Genomic DNA, 20,050 nt, shown 5'->3' on the forward strand with positions numbered 1-20,050 from the left:
ACAGATTTTCTCACACAAATATTCTGCAGGGAAAGAAAATAGGTCTAAAGTGTGCTGAAGCAGGCCCTCCATCAGACCCTGCCTTCCGCCGAGGGGAGCAGGCTGTGTGCCAGGGCAGGGGTTATGGGCAGAGTGGTGGACAGGTCAGGGGGTGCCAGGGGTAGGGGCAGGGGGCAGGCAGGCTCTGGGGTGCTTGGGGCACACGCCAATGCAGCTGACAGGATGTTATGTGAAGGAGAGGAGCACAGCGCTCGGAGAGAGATAAACAGAGCAAGAGAGCTAGAAAGAGAGAGAGATGTGAGCGAGTGTGTAGCTGTATACTGCTCGTCAGGGAGTTTGGAGTATGCTTGATGATGAATTCACTACAGAATGAAGGCTGATGGAACAGTGTAGGATCCTGAGATGTTGCAGCATCACCTGGGTTTTACCATAGCAAACATTATACACTCTTATTACTGGGTTTTACCATAGCAAACACCATACACTCTTATTACTGGGTTTTACCATAGCAAACATCATACACTCTTATTACTGGGTTTTACCATAGCAAACATCATACACTCTTATTACTGGGTTTTACCATAGCAAACATCATACACTCTTATCACTGGGTTTTACCATAGCAAACATCATACACTCTTATTACTGGGTTTTACCATAGCAAACATCATACACTCTTATTACTGGGTTTTACCATAGCAAACATCATACACTCTTATTACTAAGTAACCTTTTACTGCAGTGGGCCAAATCGGGGTCACACCGAATGTGTCTTGGTAGTCAAACAAATCTACTCTGAAACAAAAGTATACAGTTTACACACATGGTTATGGGCTTAGAAAAAGTACACAAATGTAACATGTCAGATACAGATTAGAAATGTTTTCAATGTTAAGTTTGCATCCCAATATTACACTTTATATACTGTACATCACAGAAGACTGAAATATAACAAAACCTTTTGACATAGAAACACAGAATTTTCTGTGTTCTAATGAAAAATATGAATAATATTCCACCCATGAGGACACTAGAGAGCAATTTGGTCATGTGACTGCAGGAATTAAAGTGAGCTTAAAGAGCAACTTGGACATTTTGTCTTATAGGAGTGGTTGATTCATAATGAGTTATTCTTAAATTCCATGAACTTGGATTTATTTCCATTTTCCATTTCAGTATATCTAACGTGCCTTATTTCTAACTGCTCAAAATAATTGTAACTCTGACCAAACTTAACATGAAGAAAAAACACCAAGATTAGTCAAACAAACTAAACTTCTCCTTTACCCTCAGAGTTCTCTGTGATGATGAATCCAGCATGACAATGGACAGTCCTGAGGCTGGTCACCACTGTCACATTTCCACACATTTCTATAGTGATTTAATAGCCAATTTGTCTCAATATTCTGCTCAATAAGACAAGATAGTCAAAGTAAATGTCCCTCATTGCCCCTTTTTTAATGGCTGGTGTTAACACGGCTCTTCCTCAGTTAGACATATATCACCAAGGGGGCGACACCCAAAGTGACAGTTCCTTCCCTTTTTAGGGTCAGCGTCCTGTGCAGTGGGGAACTGTGCAGCAGTCTCTCTCTGTCCTCAGCTGTTCTGTCAGTCAGCTCGGCCATCTCAGCACACAGGGTCACCAAGGGTTAAGCAGCATCTGTCATCCAGAGGAACGCCATTCTGTTGGGGGGAGGAGGGGTGCGGTGGGCAGTGAGGTCCCCGTCTGTTTTAAAGGTCCCCACCTCTTCTACCTCTCTCTGCACAACAGGAAGCTCAGGAGAATCTCAGGGGCTAGACTCAGCCCAGCTCCAAAGATGAGGAAACACTGACATCATTGCCATCCAAACCAGGCCAAAAATAACTCCCCACCCCTTGGAGACCTGTGGCCCCTGCACAAATACAGTCCCAGGGGGGTCAAAAGACCAAGGCATGATGCAGGGACTGAGCCAGTAGTTAAAGGCTCACCAACCATGCCTCTTCCTCTTAAACACAGCCTCTCACCCTATATGGACAGTCAAGTGGAGGGCACAGTGCAGCAACTTGCAGGAAGCATTTAGTCTTCCTTCAGTGTAATACTATATGGACAGTATATACACCACCTGTTTAAGGAGAACTTGTTTCTTTAGAAATAGTACTGAGAATGGAGGTGAGGGGTCAGCCCATTACATTTTTGCCATTATCCATGTATTTGAGTCAGCATTCTAAATCAATAGCCCCTAACAGGCATCAATCCCTGGTCCATTCCTGTGTTCGCCTGTGCGTGCGCTTGGGTGTGAGCTGCCTTAAAGTGTGGTTGACTCTGCCCATGTCCCCTTTTAGAAACTGTATTATTTGCCTGTTTTGTTACAGATATGACTTTTTTTCCATCCACATGTGACCATTCTCCACAAACAAGAATAAAACAGTGAATCTCTCCCGGCAGACTTTCTGCTCTTCCTGCTCTCCAGCGCCGACTCTTGTGGCTGCAGCAGTACTGACGTCCAGGAGATGGATGTGGCGGTCTGGTGTCACAAATACACCAACACTCCCAAGGAGGTGTATGAATGAACTAGATGCGACTCCAGAGGTGTGTGAGCAAACGTCTTTAAGAGGGGAGAGAAAATAATAATTTACACTTACAGTGACCATTCCCACGGCTCTTTGACATGTTTTTATTTTCTTCATTCAAAACCAGTCCAGGAATGTCATTGTATATTTACTTGATCAACCATTGGGAATTTTGATTCTAATCTGAAACCATGTCATCTATATGTCCAACATCAGAGCCTTCACATGTACCTCATGGGGGTAAGGAGAAAAAGACAGTATGAAAGAGGCACAAATATAAGTAAAACATTGACAAACACTGCTAGATGCCTATAGCTCATAGATAATCTCTTACCTGAAAATCCACAGCGACCATACAGTGTGGCAGAACACGAAGGTGCAAATCAACTGACGCTACCTTGTTAGTCAGGCAGTTACCCATCTATTATCTATGTGACCACACCAGGGCTGTACTCACTTCTCCACATCGTAGCAAAATTGTTCAGGTAGTTCCTCCCCGTTTCGGTCAGTTTCCTTACGTTTGGTTCCTAGACCCAGTACTCTCAAAATGAATGCCATTTATTAAGCTTCAGTCACACAAACGCTCCCCAAGACATAGAATAACAAGAGATTAAAAGAAACAAAACTAGCCAAAAGCAGACCATTGCAGAATAAACCACACAAAAGCAGTCCATTTTGTGTTGAAATTTATTAGGCATTTCGATACATTGTGTAGACTTTCTGTGGCACAAAAATCGACAGACAGAAAAGGCTAAAGAAAATGTCATACATTCACTACCATGTCCCCTGAATTTCAACAGATCAGAAACATTTAAAAGCACGTTTTAAAATTATTCTAGAAATGTAACAGTATATTTAATAAATCATGATCATACTGTACAGTTTTTCTTGCAAAGACCATCTCCACTCTGTCCTTTCCCCACATCATTGTCTCTACAGTACAGGTCGTAAACCATTGTCCTCTGATACACAAGCTGGGTTGCATCATAAGTTACCATAAGCGCACTACTCAATACAAGCAAGAGGCTGTAGACAGACCTTAAGGCATGAATCATATTCAACACTCCTCTCTTACAGACTTTCTTTGAATGCAAATAGTAACTGATGGGAAATCTGGACTTTATAAGTCCCATTATGGCCTTTTCATGTCCTGTCAGTGACTGACACCGACATGGGTACTCATGATATATCCTCTCAGTTACGGGGTGCAGGAGAGTTCAGCCATCTTACTTGTCTATCCGCTGGTGAGTTAGTACTGCCCCTCGGAAGTGTGGGGTTGAGCTAGGGTGGAACAACGCATGTAAACAAATGACATCACCCAGATCCATTCATACTCTTTGGGTGAGCACTAAACCCATAACTGAGAAGGTTCTCACAATCCCCCTGTGAGGCTTACACAATATAAAAATATACTATCAATACTGAGCTCTTCATAAAAAAAATATTCCATCGGACTTGGCAGCAAGCACGTCTGTTTATAAAAAGAGGCTGAACGGCTGAGGTTGAATGACAAGCTAAGATACACATGATTGTTTATTGTCCCACAAGCACGCCGACATGCACACACTAACATGAAGGCACTTACGTGCTTAACCACACAGAGCAGCATTCAGGCTTTAGCATGGCACTGTCTGACTGGCTTGCTGCTGGGGAGTCATGTCTACATCAGTACAGTATCACTGAAGGGAATAATCACCCCACCACAGCCCAACAGAACAAACATACAGTACATTAGTGCCATATATAAAAGGACCTTGAGAACATAGTGAGGTTCAGTTAAAATAGAGGTCATAAAGTCATTGCAAACCGATCAAGCCTACTCTAACCCCCTCCGCTACAATGGATGAATACCCTGCTGATCAGTGTCCTAGTAGTAAAGCCTAAATGACCAACTGGTGCCAGAAGGAAAGGCATGGTGGTGTAGTAAGGCACAGCGTGGTGCTGAGTGAGTAGGGTTGAGTAGAGTGAATAGCTGCTCGCTCTGTAAACAGGCCCAGTCAGGAGAGGCCTGGTATGGGCCAGGGTGGTGGCCTAGGCGGGCTGGTGGTCTGGTGTGGGTTAGGGTGGTGCTGGGTGTCTGTTTACCTGCTGCCCATGCTCAGCAGGATACGACAAGCAGTAGAATTCCATCCCAGAGAACCACAGGAATAAGGCAGGCAGGCAGGCAGGCTACTGTTGTGGTGGTGTGGTGGGGAGCAGGGCGGTGTGATCAGGGCGGTGTGAGCAGGGCGTGACAGAGACTGGAGGTGTGTAGCACCAACTATGACTGTTTTTCAGTGCGGTTTCTCTCTGGGGCATCCGCTAGGGAGGAGCGGAGTGAGTATGGGGAGTGTGGGAAAAACAGTGAGTGCACCCAAACAGACACTTCCCTTCAGTTGAAGGAGCCTGCACGGATCTGCCCAGCGTGAGCTTGGGCCAGATCAGTCACCGCAAAGGCATTCACACCTGTGAGTGTGTGTGTGAGTGTGTGTGTGCGTGCGTGCTTGTGTTTAAATGTGCGTGTTTGTACGGGTGTGTGTTTGTGTTCATTTGCATTGGAGTGAGAGTGAAATACCTGTGTGGACAAGATTGTCGGCATTAATAAGAAGCAGTGCAGAGAGAGGGGGAGAGATTAGGATAGGCACAGGCGCCAAGGGTGTCAGTAATCTCTTAATGAATGCCATGGCAGGAAGGGACATGTAAATGGAGAAAAAAAAAAAAACTGACAGGCTCTCTCTCGCCAGCTAACGGAAAACCACAAAGTTATGAACAGCTAGAAGAGGACTGAGGAGAGAAAGGACATTGTCTTGAAAGGAATGATCTGGAGAAAATATTCACAAATACAAAAGGAAAACTAAAACTGGCAAAGGCAAAAGGCCACAGAGGAACGATCCTCTGACTAGAATAACAAACTACTTAGACCAACACCTGCCATAATGCAATCAGGCCAATTAAATGCTTAAAAAAATATTAATCTCTATATCAACAACCAAGCAGGCCTCTAAGCATCTATAAAGAGAAGATATAGGGACTAGTCTTTCAACAACATGGAGGTGGTAGCTGGCTTTACAGAGGACATTGTCGCTTGATATCGTTATTAGCCTAGGAGATCAAAATGAACTGGAGCCTTATCAGCTAGGATCGTGTCACTTTCAACAAATTAATTATTCTGTGGATAGAATGTCTATGATTGGGTGCCGGCAGGTCAGGGTGCTGGTCTATTGATCAAGTGGAGCAGAGCCCTCATCCTCCACATCCTGAATCAGTAAGGTAAAAGTGGAACGCAGGGAGCCCGCTTCGCATTCTTCATCATCACCACCTACACTCTTCATCGCTGTCGTTGTTCAAAACCCTCCTCCGTCTCATTCAGCATCGGCAGCACTGGTTCCCCGTACATTACCGTGTTTGCGAAGCTGAGGCGGAGGAAATGGGAGTGGGAAGAAATAAACAGACATTTATTACATCTTTACAGAGCCTAAACAAGTGGAGGCAGGTTCTGTGAGAGCATGCGTCAACAAGTGGAATTCTGCAAGGAGAAAGGGTGTTTGTAGCTGTGAGAAACTGGGATGGATGTGGCCAGAACGCCCATCATTCTGTTCACTGACAAACATTAAGTTCCTTAGTCTGCATTAAGAATATCTCTGAAAAATGTACACGTTTCCCTTTGCAAACTGCAAACTGTTTTTTTTCTCCAGGAGAACGTTTCTAAAATGGTTTGTAATCAAGCCCTTGTTTGTCTTGTAGGTAGATCAAGTCATTGTTTTAGGTCCTCACACCCTAAGGCTTAAGAAAGTCAATTAGTGGCTGAATCTGATAGCAGAATACCTTAATGGAACAGTCTAACCACACACTGGCCCTAAACAGAGGACTAGACATCTGATGAAATGTGCATGAGGATTCTACCTACCACTTCTCCATCCTTTCTTCCCTCCCTCCCTCTTTCTCAATCACAGCACAGACTCCTTTTCAATTGCAGAATTCCATTTGTATGTTAATGAGGCAAAGGGAGCCATGAAGGGTTTTTCTCCCCCACCCTCCATCCCCAGCACCTCCCCTCTCCCGCTACCAGCCAACCCGTTAGCCCACAAGCAGACAGACAGGCCTGTTAGTGCATCATCTCCAAACCATGGTGTTTCACACTCACAGTCTAGTCCAACCACAACACTTTTGGTCTAAGATCCTGATACACCATTACTACACAACCTTTGCTTGAGCCTCGTTCACCTGAAGCACATGTTCAAAAGTCTGTATATAACCTAAAAAGCTTTCTCAGCAATTGAGCTGGACCATCAACAGGAGTTGGGAGTGTTTTGTTGTGGAACTGGTAAAGAGTAGAAACTCTATACTAGTCGTTATAATGGTATTCCACTCCTACATATGGGTGCTGTCCTCTGGAGCCTTACAGTACTGGCACAGTGTGACCCTGGCGACCCCTCAGTTCTGTGGCCCAGGCTAAGCACTTCTCCATGCCGAGGGCCTCTTTGATGGCACCCGCCCGTTTACTTACTCCAGGAGAAAATGGGAAACACATGCAGGATTGGGCGAGATGTAGAGGAAGAAACAGAGCTCCAAATGTTCAGCATTGGTGCCAGGTCAGGAATGCTCGAGCCTGGCCAACTTTGGCCCGTCCGGCCCAGATTCCTCTATTTTTTCTCCATGTACGGCCAAAAGCGCTCACATTGATATTTCAAGTGGGGCCAAGAAGGAGCCAGTAGTAAGGCCTTACTGAGAATGTAATACACAGACAAATGAGTGTGCCAAAATAAGCTGTTTTTTGTGTGTTCGTTCTCCATATTCTCTATGGCGTTTTTTGGACTACAGATACAAGGCCAGAAACCAGTGCTGACTTTTAGTATGGCTTTGACTAGCTGCCAAAGCCTTTTTAAAACCTGCTCTCTCGCCTTCGTTTTGAGAACAGGCTGCACAGATGTCTGCCCTCACATGGGGAGATTGAGTAGGCACTTACACACTGTTCAAGGCAGAGAGCTTTTCGCCATGTCAGCAATATACTTAACGATCTGGCAAATGCTACATATTTCTCTGAGATCTGGTGTTATGGATTAACTAATACAGTCAGTTATGGAAGTTCACGTGAGAACACGCATACATACACACTCACACAAACCGTGGCCCATAAAACCTTGTTATGCTCTAACACCACTGTATAAGGAGTGAAAGCAGTGTAGCCATGCAGCAACACAAAGATAACCCAGTGGGAGGAGGAACTAACATGGCTGCTATCAGTTCAACTCCTCCACCAGTTGCACTTACAGTCTCCCTCAGACCTAGCAGCTACTCGTCTGAAGCCTTCGTGCCTCGCACAGAGCCCTTTCTTCGCATCTAGATTGTAAATTATAGAATCAGGGAGGCCTTTCAGAGCAGAGTTTGAGAATGGGCGAAGGGAAGGGAGGAGCAGGTTCCCACACAAGTTACATTTCTAATGGCTACGACTTTTTAACGACTTAATGGATGAAAGTATAGTTTAAATTGGTAATATTTATATTATCTAATAAACACTCAAAATGGACCAACACCATGCCTGTTCCAAAAGGGAGTGGTAGGCTATATTTAAATCATCATTATTTCTCATCACAGTTGAGGCAGAAAATGTGTTTGAAAATAACACATTTCCCAGGTTTTTCCAGAATAAACAATGTGTGGGAACTCTTGGAGGGGGGTTAACAGGGAAATGACAGACAGACGGGCAGGAGAAGGGGGCAGCAAATGACAGGAATGTTGAATTCCAGAACCATATCTTTGGGTCAGCAGTGATTGTACACATGGTCAAATCAAACATTAACACATGGTAAAAAAGGGCTATCAGTAGGGGGCAGGTACACAAGAAGACATGTTTGTAATCAACATTAATTAAAAAAGGTCCAATGCAGCCATTTTTATGCCAATATCAAATTATTTCTGTGTAACAATTATGTACCTTACTGTGATTTTCAATTGAAAGTGTCAACAAAAAAAATCTTGGCAAAGAGCAATTTCTCAAGCTAGAATTTTGCTAGGCTGCAGAGTGGTCTGAGTTGAAATGGGAAAACTAGCAGTTATTGGCAGATGTTCGGGAACTATTTCTTATTGGTCTCAGTATGGAAATATAAATATATAAACAAAAAACAGAGGAAAACAGAGGAAAATCACATTTTTGACTGCACTGGATATTTAAAGAAAATATGGTCATTAAATGAATCAAGAAAGAGCAAAAACCGTCATGTAACTTTTGCAATATTATGATAAGCAGTAAATTAATTCAGAAATGTGACATACAATGCATTCAGAAAGTATTCACACCCCTTGACTTTTTCCACATTTTGTTACGTTACAGCCTTATTCTAAAATAAAACGTCTTTACCCCTCAATCTACACACATAATAACAAAACAAAAACAGGTTCAGAAATTTTAGCCATTGTATTAAAAACACAAAACTAAAATGTCACATTTACATAAGTAAATCAGATCCTTTACAGTACTTTGTTGAAGCACATTTGACAGCGATTACAGCCTTGAGTATGACACTGCAAGCTCCTATGTTGTCTTGGCTGTGTGCTTAGGTTCGCTGTACTGTTGGAAGGTGAACCTTCGCCCCAGTCGGAGGTCCTGAGCACTCTGGAGCAGGTTTTCATCAAGGATCTCTCTGTACTTTGCTCTGGCATCTTTCCCTCAATCCTGACTAGTTCCCCAGTCCATGCAGTTGAAAAACATCCCCACAGCATGCTGCTGACACCATGCTGCTGACACCATGCTTCACCGTAGGGATGGTGTCAGGTTTCCTCCAGACGTGACGCTTGGCAATCATGCTAAAGAGTTCAATCTTGGTTTCATCAGACCAGAGAATCTTGTTTCTCATGGTCTGAGAGTCCTTTAGGTGGCTTTTGACCAACTAAGTGGGCTGTCAGGAGTGGCTTCCGTCTGGCCACTACCATAAAAGCTGATTGGTGAAGTGCTGCAGAGATGGTTGTCCTTCTGGAAGGTCCTCCCATCTCCACAGAGGAACTCTGAAGCTCTGTCAGAGTGATCATCAGGTTCTTGGTCACCTCCCTGCTCTTCTCCCCCGATTGTCCAGTTTGGCCGGGCAGCCAGGTCTAGGAAGAGTCTTGGTGGTTTCAAATTTCTTCCATTTACGAATGATGGAGGCCACTGTGTTCTTGGGGACCTTCAATGATGCAGACATTTTTTTGTACCCTTCCCCAGATCTGTGTCTCGACACAATCTTGTCTCGGAGCACTACGGACAATTCCTTCGACCTCATGGCTTGGTTTTCCTTCTATAGACAGGTATGTGCCTTTCCAAATCATTGAATTTACCGCAGGAGGACTCCAATCAAGTTGTAGAAACATCGAGGATGATCAATGGAAACAGGATGCACCTGAGCTCAATTTCGAGTCTCATAGCAAAGGGTCTGAACACTTATGCGAATAAGTTGTTTTTTCTTTTTAATATATTTGCAAAAATGTCTAAATACCTGTTTTGTTATTATGGGGTATTGTGTGTAGATTGAGGAAAAACAAATGCAATCCCTTTTAGAATAAGGCTGTAACATAACAAAATGTGGAAAGAGGGAAGGGGTCTGAATACTTTCCGAATGCGCTGTAAGATGGGGAAAAATTACGTCATAAACATCATACATGCTTTTAGTTTGTCATAAAAACATGAACAGCTGATTTATTTACAGCAGTGTAAGCGAGGGGATCATTGATTTGACATATTGAAATAGATAAACAGGGTAAGAATAATATTCAGAATTTGACTGGGGAAAAAGCATCTAGGGAGAGATAAGAATTAAGAGTGAATGTTGTGGGTTTCAGCACCACAAAAAAAACACTAATGAAGAAGAGGCCAACCAGCATCACTCCCAGAGGTCCAACTGGGAGATATCTGATGACTATTCTAAGAAGCTTCCAAACATCACTACTCTGTCTCTCTCAGAGGGATGACACCACAGACAGATCAAGACAGCCTGCTACCCAACCATGGTCAAGACCAAGGTTGCTAAATTCCCTGGTTTTCCAGAAATCCTGGTTGAAGGATTCCGGATTTCCTGCTTATTCCCTCCTTATTCCGTGAATCTTCCAACCAGGATTTCGGGAAAACCAGTGCATTTATTGAAGGCAAACACCACACCCACACTGCACAGTATGCTGGGATCTGCCACCATGACAATGCCTAAAACGGCACACTCGCTCTAAAGGTTTGGGAGGTTTTGAGCGTTGTAAGCCCTGGTAAATATTGAACCCTCCTCCTGTTGGTAGTCATATATACACATATGTTCCTCTACATACCTCCTCCAGCTCCTTTTGTGTCTCCGCCTCCATCCGCCTGATGTCTTCCATAGTCAGCTCCACCCACTTGTCGATCCAACAGAACAGCTGGCGATGGAAGTTAGTGAAGATACGCTTCTCTTGCTGGAGGAGAAAAGGACATGTAAGAGGCATTTAGAGGGAAAGAAAGCAAGATTACAAGGAAAAGGGAAGAATGTGTCAGATAGTGACAGAAGAAAAGGATGGGGTGAAGAAAACAACATCCTTACCTTGTGAATAAAGCTCTCCACCTTGTTCTGCAGGCCCCACCACTTGAACTTGACCGTGACCAGTTTGTAAGCACACATCCTCGGGCAGTCAGCCTTACTAAGCAGCTCCTTCTGTTAGTAGCAACACAACAGGAGAACAGACACTGAGCAAACACTGCACAGCAGGAAGACACACTCAATCACCCATCACTAAATCATTTACGTTGACACATGATATTACAAAACTGTGAATATGCAAATAGGCAAAGTTTATGCAAACTTTCCAATAATGGAACTCTCAATGAGAAGAAAGTAGAATGTGATTTGAGAAAATAAAATATTGATTTAGACCAATCACAGCTGTATTCCAACCACTAAAATGTCATTAATACATAATGTTTTGGAAACGAAGCTTGCTAAAATAATTATCGATATGAGAATATGCAGTAGACGGATAAAAGTCCTCTCATCTACAAAACAGTTTTAAATCCATCTGTAGCTTGCGCTCTGTCTCCCTGAGAGGAAGAGGAGAGAGCGATGAGGAGGGCGAGAGAGCAAAGTGGATAAACTCCAGATGAAAGGACCATTTCTTTCGCTCCACCCTGACACAGTGACACTGTTCCCGTACAGGCAGACCTTTTGTGGCTGGGACGCCATTATCGCATCACGCAGCGATAAGAGCGTCTCGGCACAAAGCCGGTTCCAATATTAACACCCAGGACCTGCTTGCCCCCAGAACACACCATCCCAGAACACCTGTTTAATTAATCACTTCATTCTAGTGCTGCACACAGGGAGAAATGCCTCAGACCCACATCCCGTCACTGTTTGATGCTCCCATCATGGAAGGGAGAGGAGAGGGAGAGAGAAAGAGTGGAAGGAAGGAGAGGGAGGGGGGAATGAAAAACATTCTACATACACGTAGGATTTAGCTAAAGTTGTCACCGCTAAAAGAGAACTTCGGATAAAACGGATCCCACATCAAAACACTTACGGTGACATTTCTTCACACAGTCTTTCGTCGCCCTGCTCAAAGGAGCAGGAGATTTCAGAAATACAAAGTGTGACGATACGTGTGCATGCAGTGATAGACTTACTGCTCTGAGAAGCTGGCACCAATTGTTTTCTCTTATGTTACTTTAGCTACGATTTTTTTCTCTCTAATTTCTTTCCCCAAAAGAAGTGTTTCCATGTCCAAGGCTGGGGGAAAATGATCTAATTAAAAACCCAAAATAAAACGTTTATATTATTTATTCAGACTTCATAAAGCTGTTCAGCAGTCTTTAATCTGTGCAAGTTGTCACAGTACAGGGAAACTTTCACACGGTGAAACTCTTGAGGGCTCTTTTGCTGGGTGGAGATTCCAACATGTCTGCCATTAAACAGTGTGATCCTGGACCTGTTTGTACGGCTGTAGATGAGGGGTTAGGGACGAGACCACTAGTGTCTCTGGATGAGCCGTTTTCATTACCTCTCACTTTTTTACAAACAAATACCTCCCAGACTCATTTTACTGAACTGTTCCTAGCTCAAACTAAGATACCACACACAAAACCCGGAGAAGACAGCCACGTACATACACACCCTCTCCTGGCTGGCTGAAAAGAGAGTATGAGGACGTGGGCTAAGACAGGAGGGCCTAATCTGACCTGATCCCTTGTGATTTCTATTAGGTCCAATTAGAGCAGGGAGAGCGGTGATTTGTCTTCATCAAACTGCAGCCTACAGCTCTGCCACTCAGCCCTCCCTCTCCTCCACCCTGTCTGAGGGACTCCTTCTGTCTCACTCACACACACACACACGCTTGTCCAATACTAGCCATACACTCCGTGGTCAATTTATTACCCCGTTTGTGAAAATGATTTGCTCCTACAGACAGTGAGTCACGTTGAGTGGGATGCTATATATAAAGGAGGCAGACAGGCATCGAGGCTTTCAGTTACTGTTTGATTGAACGCTAGAATGGGCAAAACAAGTGACCTTAGTGGATTTGAGCATGGTATGATCGTCGGTGCCTGTTCCAGTAGCTTAGATACAGCAGGGCTCCTGGGCTTTTCACGCATAACAGTGTCTAGTGTTTAGAGAATGGTGTGACAAAGAAAAAAACATCCAGTCAGCAGCAGTGAAAACAGCTGGTTGATGAAATAGGTGTTCGGAGAAAGGCAAGAATCGTTCAAGCTAACAGGCAGGCCCACAAACAGGAAAATAACGGTGCAGTACAACAGTGGTATGCAGAACAGCATCTCGAAACGCACAATTCGTCGGTCCTCGTCACGGATGGGCTATTGCAGCAGACGACCACACCAGGCTCCACTTCTTTCAGCTAACAACTAGAAGAATTGGAGCCAGTGGGCACGCGATCACCAACACGGGACAACTGAGGAGTAGAAAAACATTGCCTGGTCTGACGAATCCCGGTTCCTGTTCAGTTATGCTGATGGCAGAGTCAGAATTTGGCATAAGCAACATGAGTCCATGGCACCATCCTGCCTAGTGTCAACGGTACAGTGGTAGCAGTGGTGTAATGGTGTAAGGAATGTTTTCCTGGAACACATTAGATCCCTTGATACCAATATATCAACATTTGAACGCCACACCTTGTAGAATCCGTGCTCCCAATAATTAAGGCTGTTCTGAACAGCCAAAGGGGTCCGACCCGGTATTAGATGTGGGCACCTAATAAACTGGCCATGAGTATATACTGTGTGATTGTGCCACGAGTATACCACCCCCCCAAAAAATCCATATTCATTTTGGTAACATTACTTAAAGTGTTATATTTAAGGCTTGGAACCGGTTCAGGGAACAGAACCCAAAAACCTGATTATTTTTTGGAAGAAGAATTCTGTTGATAAACAGAATCATAACCGGGAATGATAGTGAGACAGATTATTTTAAAAGCATGGGATATGGTAAATAACGTTCTGAACTTTATTTTGCTGGTTAGAACAGTGGAACGGAACACAATTATGTTTCTGTTCAGAACACAACGACTGGAAATTAATTTAGGATCCAACCCGTGGTTACATTGCCAACAAGCTCTTTCCCCTCTAACCCAGAGTGCTTCAGTGAGAGGTGTACCTTCCAATTAGGTCCCAGGGGCCCTCTACCAGTCTTAGCTGACTTGAACAGAGCAGGATCCTCCTCTGCCTTGTAGTCCTGGAAGAGAAGGATAACAGTTAAGACTAATAAATCAGAACAACAAACAATTCCAACACATCTGCATTCAACATTAGTGAGAGGGCCCTTGAATCCCCCTCTAGCCCATGTGTCTGTGAGCGCTGGCCCGGCACTAATGTTGACAGCCCTCTGGGCAAAGGGGCAAGGGGAGGCACTGCCATGGTAGTCTCCCAGGCCAGGTCTGCCCCTCACAACTAAGCCTGGCAGCCCCTTTGTCCTGGCCCCAGGATGCAACACCAAAGTCCAGCCCTGTGCCCTGCCCAGTTCATGACCTGCACCCTGTCTGGGCTGAGCTGAGTAGGGTCTGGGGTAAGGGATGGGGAGGCTGTCAGGTTGGAAGTTGTTGATGCCACCAGCAAATGGCTGTGCTGAGATTACAGATGGCAGGAGGACGCTGGCTGATACCCGTATTTGCGAGTGTGTACGCATGATTGCATGTAGGGCAGCTGCCTGCCGACAGCAGATGACCTAGTGGCCCTTGTCTGACTCCTCCTTCAAATCAGGGCCAGGCTGAGGAGAGACTGCTCCTAGGCACAGGGCGATCCTACTCACGTCTTGTGACACACTGTATAATGATGCTGGGGGCACAGTGGCACTACTAAACCTCTTCACTACCACAGCCAAACATATGGTTCTAACTAACTCACTAGTGCAGAAGGAGAGTAGATTCACACTCCAGTAGCATAACGCACAAGCAGAACACACACACACACACACACACACACGTGTTGTTACGATGCCAGAATTTTGACTTCGATACCAGGTTTAGTACCACAATACTCAATAACATCACAATACTCAAAACGATACCACGGCACAAAAACGAGACATATTAGCTAAAGCTGCAGAATGGCACTTGATGCAGACAGAAACTCAGCTACCGCTCGGTTCAATCGTTTGAGTTCAATATTATTTTCAACTGTTTTATGTCAGACTTTTTCAGAGACAGCCATGTATGCATTTAAATGAAAACTCTACCCAAAAAAACAGATTTTGGTATTTGTTTCATTAGTACATTGTTGACATAAGTCTCAATGTTTTGCACATCATTAATCAAGTTTAAGATATCCAACTTTCAAAACACAAAATCTGGCCCGTATGATGCAAAACGCATTAGTGGCCAGATTTCTGTATTGTGAAAGTTACATATCATGACATTTTTGGGTGGAGTTTTGCTTTAAATGAACCAATTTGACTGTTTTTACCAATCTAAGCTACATAATGGTAATCATTTATTTGAATGGTAAATCTCTATTGATAAACTGGATAAATCTAGATGTACCCTAGTCCTTTCACAGTAGAGGTGAATGCATATTTCAATAGGAGTGTGTGCATGCATTGAGTTATTGAGCTTGTTTTGGCTGATTTCATAGAGCTACAGATGACAACCAATATGTTTCCATTCCATGAGGGACTTCATTTTATTTTACTGATCAACAACATCCACATAGTAGTAGCTCATTTTATAAAAGTGTGACTCTTTTTAACCAGTGATAACTATATGTACGAGCTATGAGTGGTGCTGACTGTCGGAGCCCCAAGTTAGCAGAGGCAATAAGTCTTCGGCTGAGGGAGAGACGTGAGGGAGTGAATATGTTTTTGGTGGCAATCAGCTTTGAAATCAGAATATTTTTGCTTTATCACCAAGAAAGTACTAGGGTAGTGAATTGAGGTTAGTTTCAGCTGTAAGCTAGCAAGGAATGATAGCCTAAAAAACTGGAAGCTACCAGTATCTTATTGCATTGTAAAGTGTTCTAGCCTGTATAGACATTGTTTTGCGAACAGTAATGAACGGTTTCAACATGCCGTGTTGCATTATTCAAGTGTATTTACTTCTGCGCAGTATGAGTGGAGAGCGTAACATGATGCAGTCCAGACTTCCAGTGCAGGCTAGCATTGAGTTCGTGGAGCAGGCACGGTGCGCTCCGTGGGGGACATCGGCAGCGCTGATGCAGACTTGATCCATGAGACACATTTGATAGAAGTATTGAAAGTAACAAATTCTAGTATCGAACCGTTTTTCATCTTCTAGTTTCGGTATACCATGCAACACACACACATCTAATGGTCTTACTCTCTTCTGGTTGCATTATTCACTATAAAGAGCTCAGAGAGAGAAGTGCAAAGTCAACTGGTGTGGAAAAAAATTACAAAACAAATAAACAAAACGCCTTTCAAATAAATTACCAACAGCTCAAGGGCCCAGCGATTTTAAATAAATCATGATGCGCCCGCAGCTAAAAGCTGCTTTTCAGGGCTATCAGCCGACAGGAGGGAGCCAAACGAGAAAAAAAAACGGGAGAAACACAAACACACTTATTCATTAGGCCGTTTTAATGCAGAAAGCTCCTTCACTATAACAATATACTGTGCTGCTTTAATGAGTCTGTGAATCGATGTGCCTGGGCCGAGGAAGAGGAGCTGCTGCTCACTGAAGGGGTGTGTGTGTGTGTGTGTCATTGACCAGCGTATGGAGCACTGTGAGCCTTAATTACACTAACAAACTCATCTGTGGTCCCTTGGGGGCCCAGGTCTTGCAGTCATGCCTGAGGCACAGAGCTGATAGGGCCCTCAGACACAACACTCCTCCAGCAAGGCAAACACATCCGCCTCGTTAGACACCTACCACAAACACACTACTGCTACTCAGGCAAATAACCTCACGCACTTCACTTACCAACAGACTCCGTGAAATGAGGCAATGCCATGCTAAATAATAGCAATGAACTACCCACCATTGGTACAAGGAACCCTTTGGATTTGAAAGGAAGAAACCTAACCATATGAATTATAATTGCAAAGCTTCCAACGTCATAGTGAATTGAGGGGTTTCAGAACCTGCAGAGAAGAAACTCTGCACCATAGTTTCCTCCCTGGTAGGTAGTGCTGGGCGGTATACCGTATTTTACTATATATATTTGATGCACGGACCGGTTTGGGTTTTCACTTTACCTTCTACAGCGGTATTTCAATGTTTGGTTTGTTAAATGTGATACGCCACTCCCACACGTGTCATGTACATTTTTATAGTTTACTCTGTTTACTACTTGAGTCATCCCTCTCCTCCTGCATGCTGCTTCCCCATGCGCCTCCGACACCAAGCCCTGCCCCCTGTCACTCAGAGAGCAAGTTGTTGCTTTTAGTGATAGGAAGTTCGACTCTTTTTACTGACTCGGATCTTTGATCCTATATGTACTCAGTCGGAGCAAACGGAGCTAGCTAACAAAGCTGGCTCTCAAGAGAAGACAGGCTATGTGCACACTGCCCACAAAAAGGTGGAAACTGAGCTGCACTTCCTAACCTTCTGCCAAATGTATGACTATTATAGACACATATTTCCTCAGATTACACAGACCCACAAAGAATTTCAAAACAAACCCAATTCTATTGGGTGAAATACCAGTGTGCCATCACACCAGCAAGATTTGTGACCTGTTGTCACAAGAAAAGGGCAACCCGTGAAGAACAAACACCATTGTACATATAATCCATGTGTTTATTTATTTTCCTTTTTGTACTTGAACTATTTGCACATCTTTACAATACTATATAGACATAATGACATTTGAAGTGGCCTTTGAAACTTGAGTGTAATGTTTACTGTTAATTTTTGATTGATTACTTTACCTTTATTTATTATCTATTTCACTTGCTTTGTCAACGTAAACATGCCAATAAAGCCCTTTGAATTGAATTGATAACGAAAACTCATTAAATGTAACATCTAATTAGGGTCCACTGGGAAACACTTGACCAACACTTTGGTTCCTACCCTGTGACAATAATTTGTCCCTGGCTTTTTAATTTGTTGTCAAACATTGTATTTAAAGTGCTGCCCCCTATATTCCAACTACATAATTAGAATAATTACTATATTTTCATGATTCCAACAGTACACCTAAGTGCTTTGATCTAATTCGCAATAGGCCTAGATTTTTTGCCCATATCATCAAGCCTTACTATATAAAGCAAACAGAATGGAGAAAACCCCATTGAAATAACTTAGGATGTATGTGTTGCCACCCTAGGGTCAGGCGCCACTGAAAGCATATTTAGAACTTTATTAATAAATAAATAAATAAATAAATAAATAAACAAACAAACAAACAAACAACCGTCCCAAAAATGTTGTGTGTCGTGATAGGATATTTTGGCCATACCACCCAGCCCTACCGGCAGATGAATACAAAACATCAACTCAGGAAAAGATTACCAGGAATGTGTGTATTTTCCGTTTTAGTGTCAGATCTGAGCATATTCGGCTTACTTTGCAATGCCAAGTCTCTCCACATGATGTTGCCAAACAGTACTATCCAGGGCTTTATTGAGTGTGGGACTGTGGCATGACAGCAGTATCAGAGGGGAATACTCACAGCAGGGGCCACTTGTTCTCCATCTGCAATGTCAATGGGCATCACCTCCACGCTCTTCCATATGGGCGTGTCCAGCTTGTGCACCTGCCAATCAAAGCCAGGCATAAGCATGCAAGCTACAATTTAAAAATGTACACTTCAAACTCGATATTAGCTGACGCTTCATCTGGGACACAATTCATAGACTTCTCTTTATAAGAATCTCACTGTAAATGCAAATGGTCATTAATCAAACTCATTTTGAATGACAAAGGTACTCACGTTTTCTAATGTGCCAAGGTCAGGTTTGTGCCATGTCTCAATCTTAATGATGAAGTCATCTTTCATATACTCATTCTGGAGGAAGGTGGTGGGAAATCATTAAAGCTCAAGGCAATAAAACCCTCTAAAGTACCTAGTAGATTTACATTACTAGCAATGTCCACAAGAGGGACCTCTTACCCAATAAATATGTACATGCATTGGCTTAACTGCTACATTTCTCATAATTGAAGCAGTAAGTTATATTCACAAACACTGACGCACATTCACACAGACAAACTATCCACCCACCCACACGCACGCACAAACAACCAGTGAGATAGAAACTAACAGGGGGAGGGTCATTTGAAGCTACTTACCGTTACAACTGGCCCCAGGCGAAGCATGAGAAGATAATCAGAGAGATTAAATTGTTAGATATGAATCCAAAACAGGAAAAGAACAAACAAATCATGCAACTCATGTAGGGCTGAACCCAAATAGTTGACTGGTCGATTGGCTTTTTTTTTGTCAAGGAGTAGCAAATGCTATTTTTTTATGGCACACGAGACACCTGTCTGATTCCCGCCCATCTCAGTGAACTAATCCCTTGCGGAGGCCGTGTGGATGGCACAGTCCAAGAAGAAGGGGAGTGTGGCTAAAATGCACATCTCTCTCCAGAACGCGCTCTCTCCCGCCAATTTGGGCACATTCATTGTTTCATAACTTCATTGTGTGAATTGTTTGCCTTGATTGTTAGTGTCTATAAAATCCCCATTACATACATCACCAGCAGTTGCCACATTTACTGTTAATTCCTATAATTTCAAAAATTTACAATGTTGGTTTAGTAATTTCTGTTAATGCATTCAATATACACTGCTCAAAAAATAAAGGGAACACTCAAACAACACAATGTAACTCCAAGTCAATCACACTTCTGTGAAATCAAACTGTCCACTTAGGAAGCAACACTGATTGACAATAAATGTCACATGCTGTTGTGAAAATGAAATAGACAACAGGTGGAAATTATAGGCAATTAGCAAGACACCCCCAATAAAGGAGTGGTTCTGCAGGTGATGACCACAGACCACTTCTCAGTTCCTATGCTTCCTGGCTGATGTTTTGGTCACTTTTGAATGCTGGCGGTGCTTTCACTCTAGTGGTAGCATGAGACGGAGTCTACAACCCACACAACTGGCTCAGGTAGTG

At 43.4% G+C, this 20,050-nt stretch overlaps 1 protein-coding gene across 2 annotated transcripts in view; it reads right to left on the reverse strand.

Moving 5' to 3' along the window:
- Nucleotides 1-3,215: 3,215 nt before the first annotated feature.
- LOC110536047 (phosphatidylinositol transfer protein beta isoform) overlaps nucleotides 3,216-20,050 on the reverse strand; it is a 35,918-nt gene continuing 19,083 nt past the window's right edge. Inside the window, exons 5-12 of one of the 2 annotated variants that reach the window (XM_021621561.2) lie at nucleotides 19,216-19,223; nucleotides 18,857-18,931; nucleotides 18,596-18,679; nucleotides 14,124-14,201; nucleotides 11,064-11,174; nucleotides 10,816-10,938; nucleotides 7,801-7,869; nucleotides 3,216-5,942 (exon numbers count right to left, since the gene is read on the reverse strand). In XM_021621561.2, the coding sequence (XP_021477236.1) occupies nucleotides 7,822-7,869; nucleotides 10,816-10,938; nucleotides 11,064-11,174; nucleotides 14,124-14,201; nucleotides 18,596-18,679; nucleotides 18,857-18,931; nucleotides 19,216-19,223 (527 nt within the window). In that variant the 3' untranslated portion in view covers nucleotides 3,216-5,942; nucleotides 7,801-7,821. The remainder of the gene's footprint in view (nucleotides 5,943-7,800; nucleotides 7,870-10,815; nucleotides 10,939-11,063; nucleotides 11,175-14,123; nucleotides 14,202-18,595; nucleotides 18,680-18,856; nucleotides 18,932-19,215; nucleotides 19,224-20,050) is intronic. The other variant, XM_021621560.2, reaches the window with a different exon arrangement.

Source organism: Oncorhynchus mykiss, chromosome 11, assembly GCF_013265735.2.
Source record: "Oncorhynchus mykiss isolate Arlee chromosome 11, USDA_OmykA_1.1, whole genome shotgun sequence".
Taxonomy (NCBI): Eukaryota; Metazoa; Chordata; class Actinopteri; order Salmoniformes; family Salmonidae; genus Oncorhynchus; species Oncorhynchus mykiss.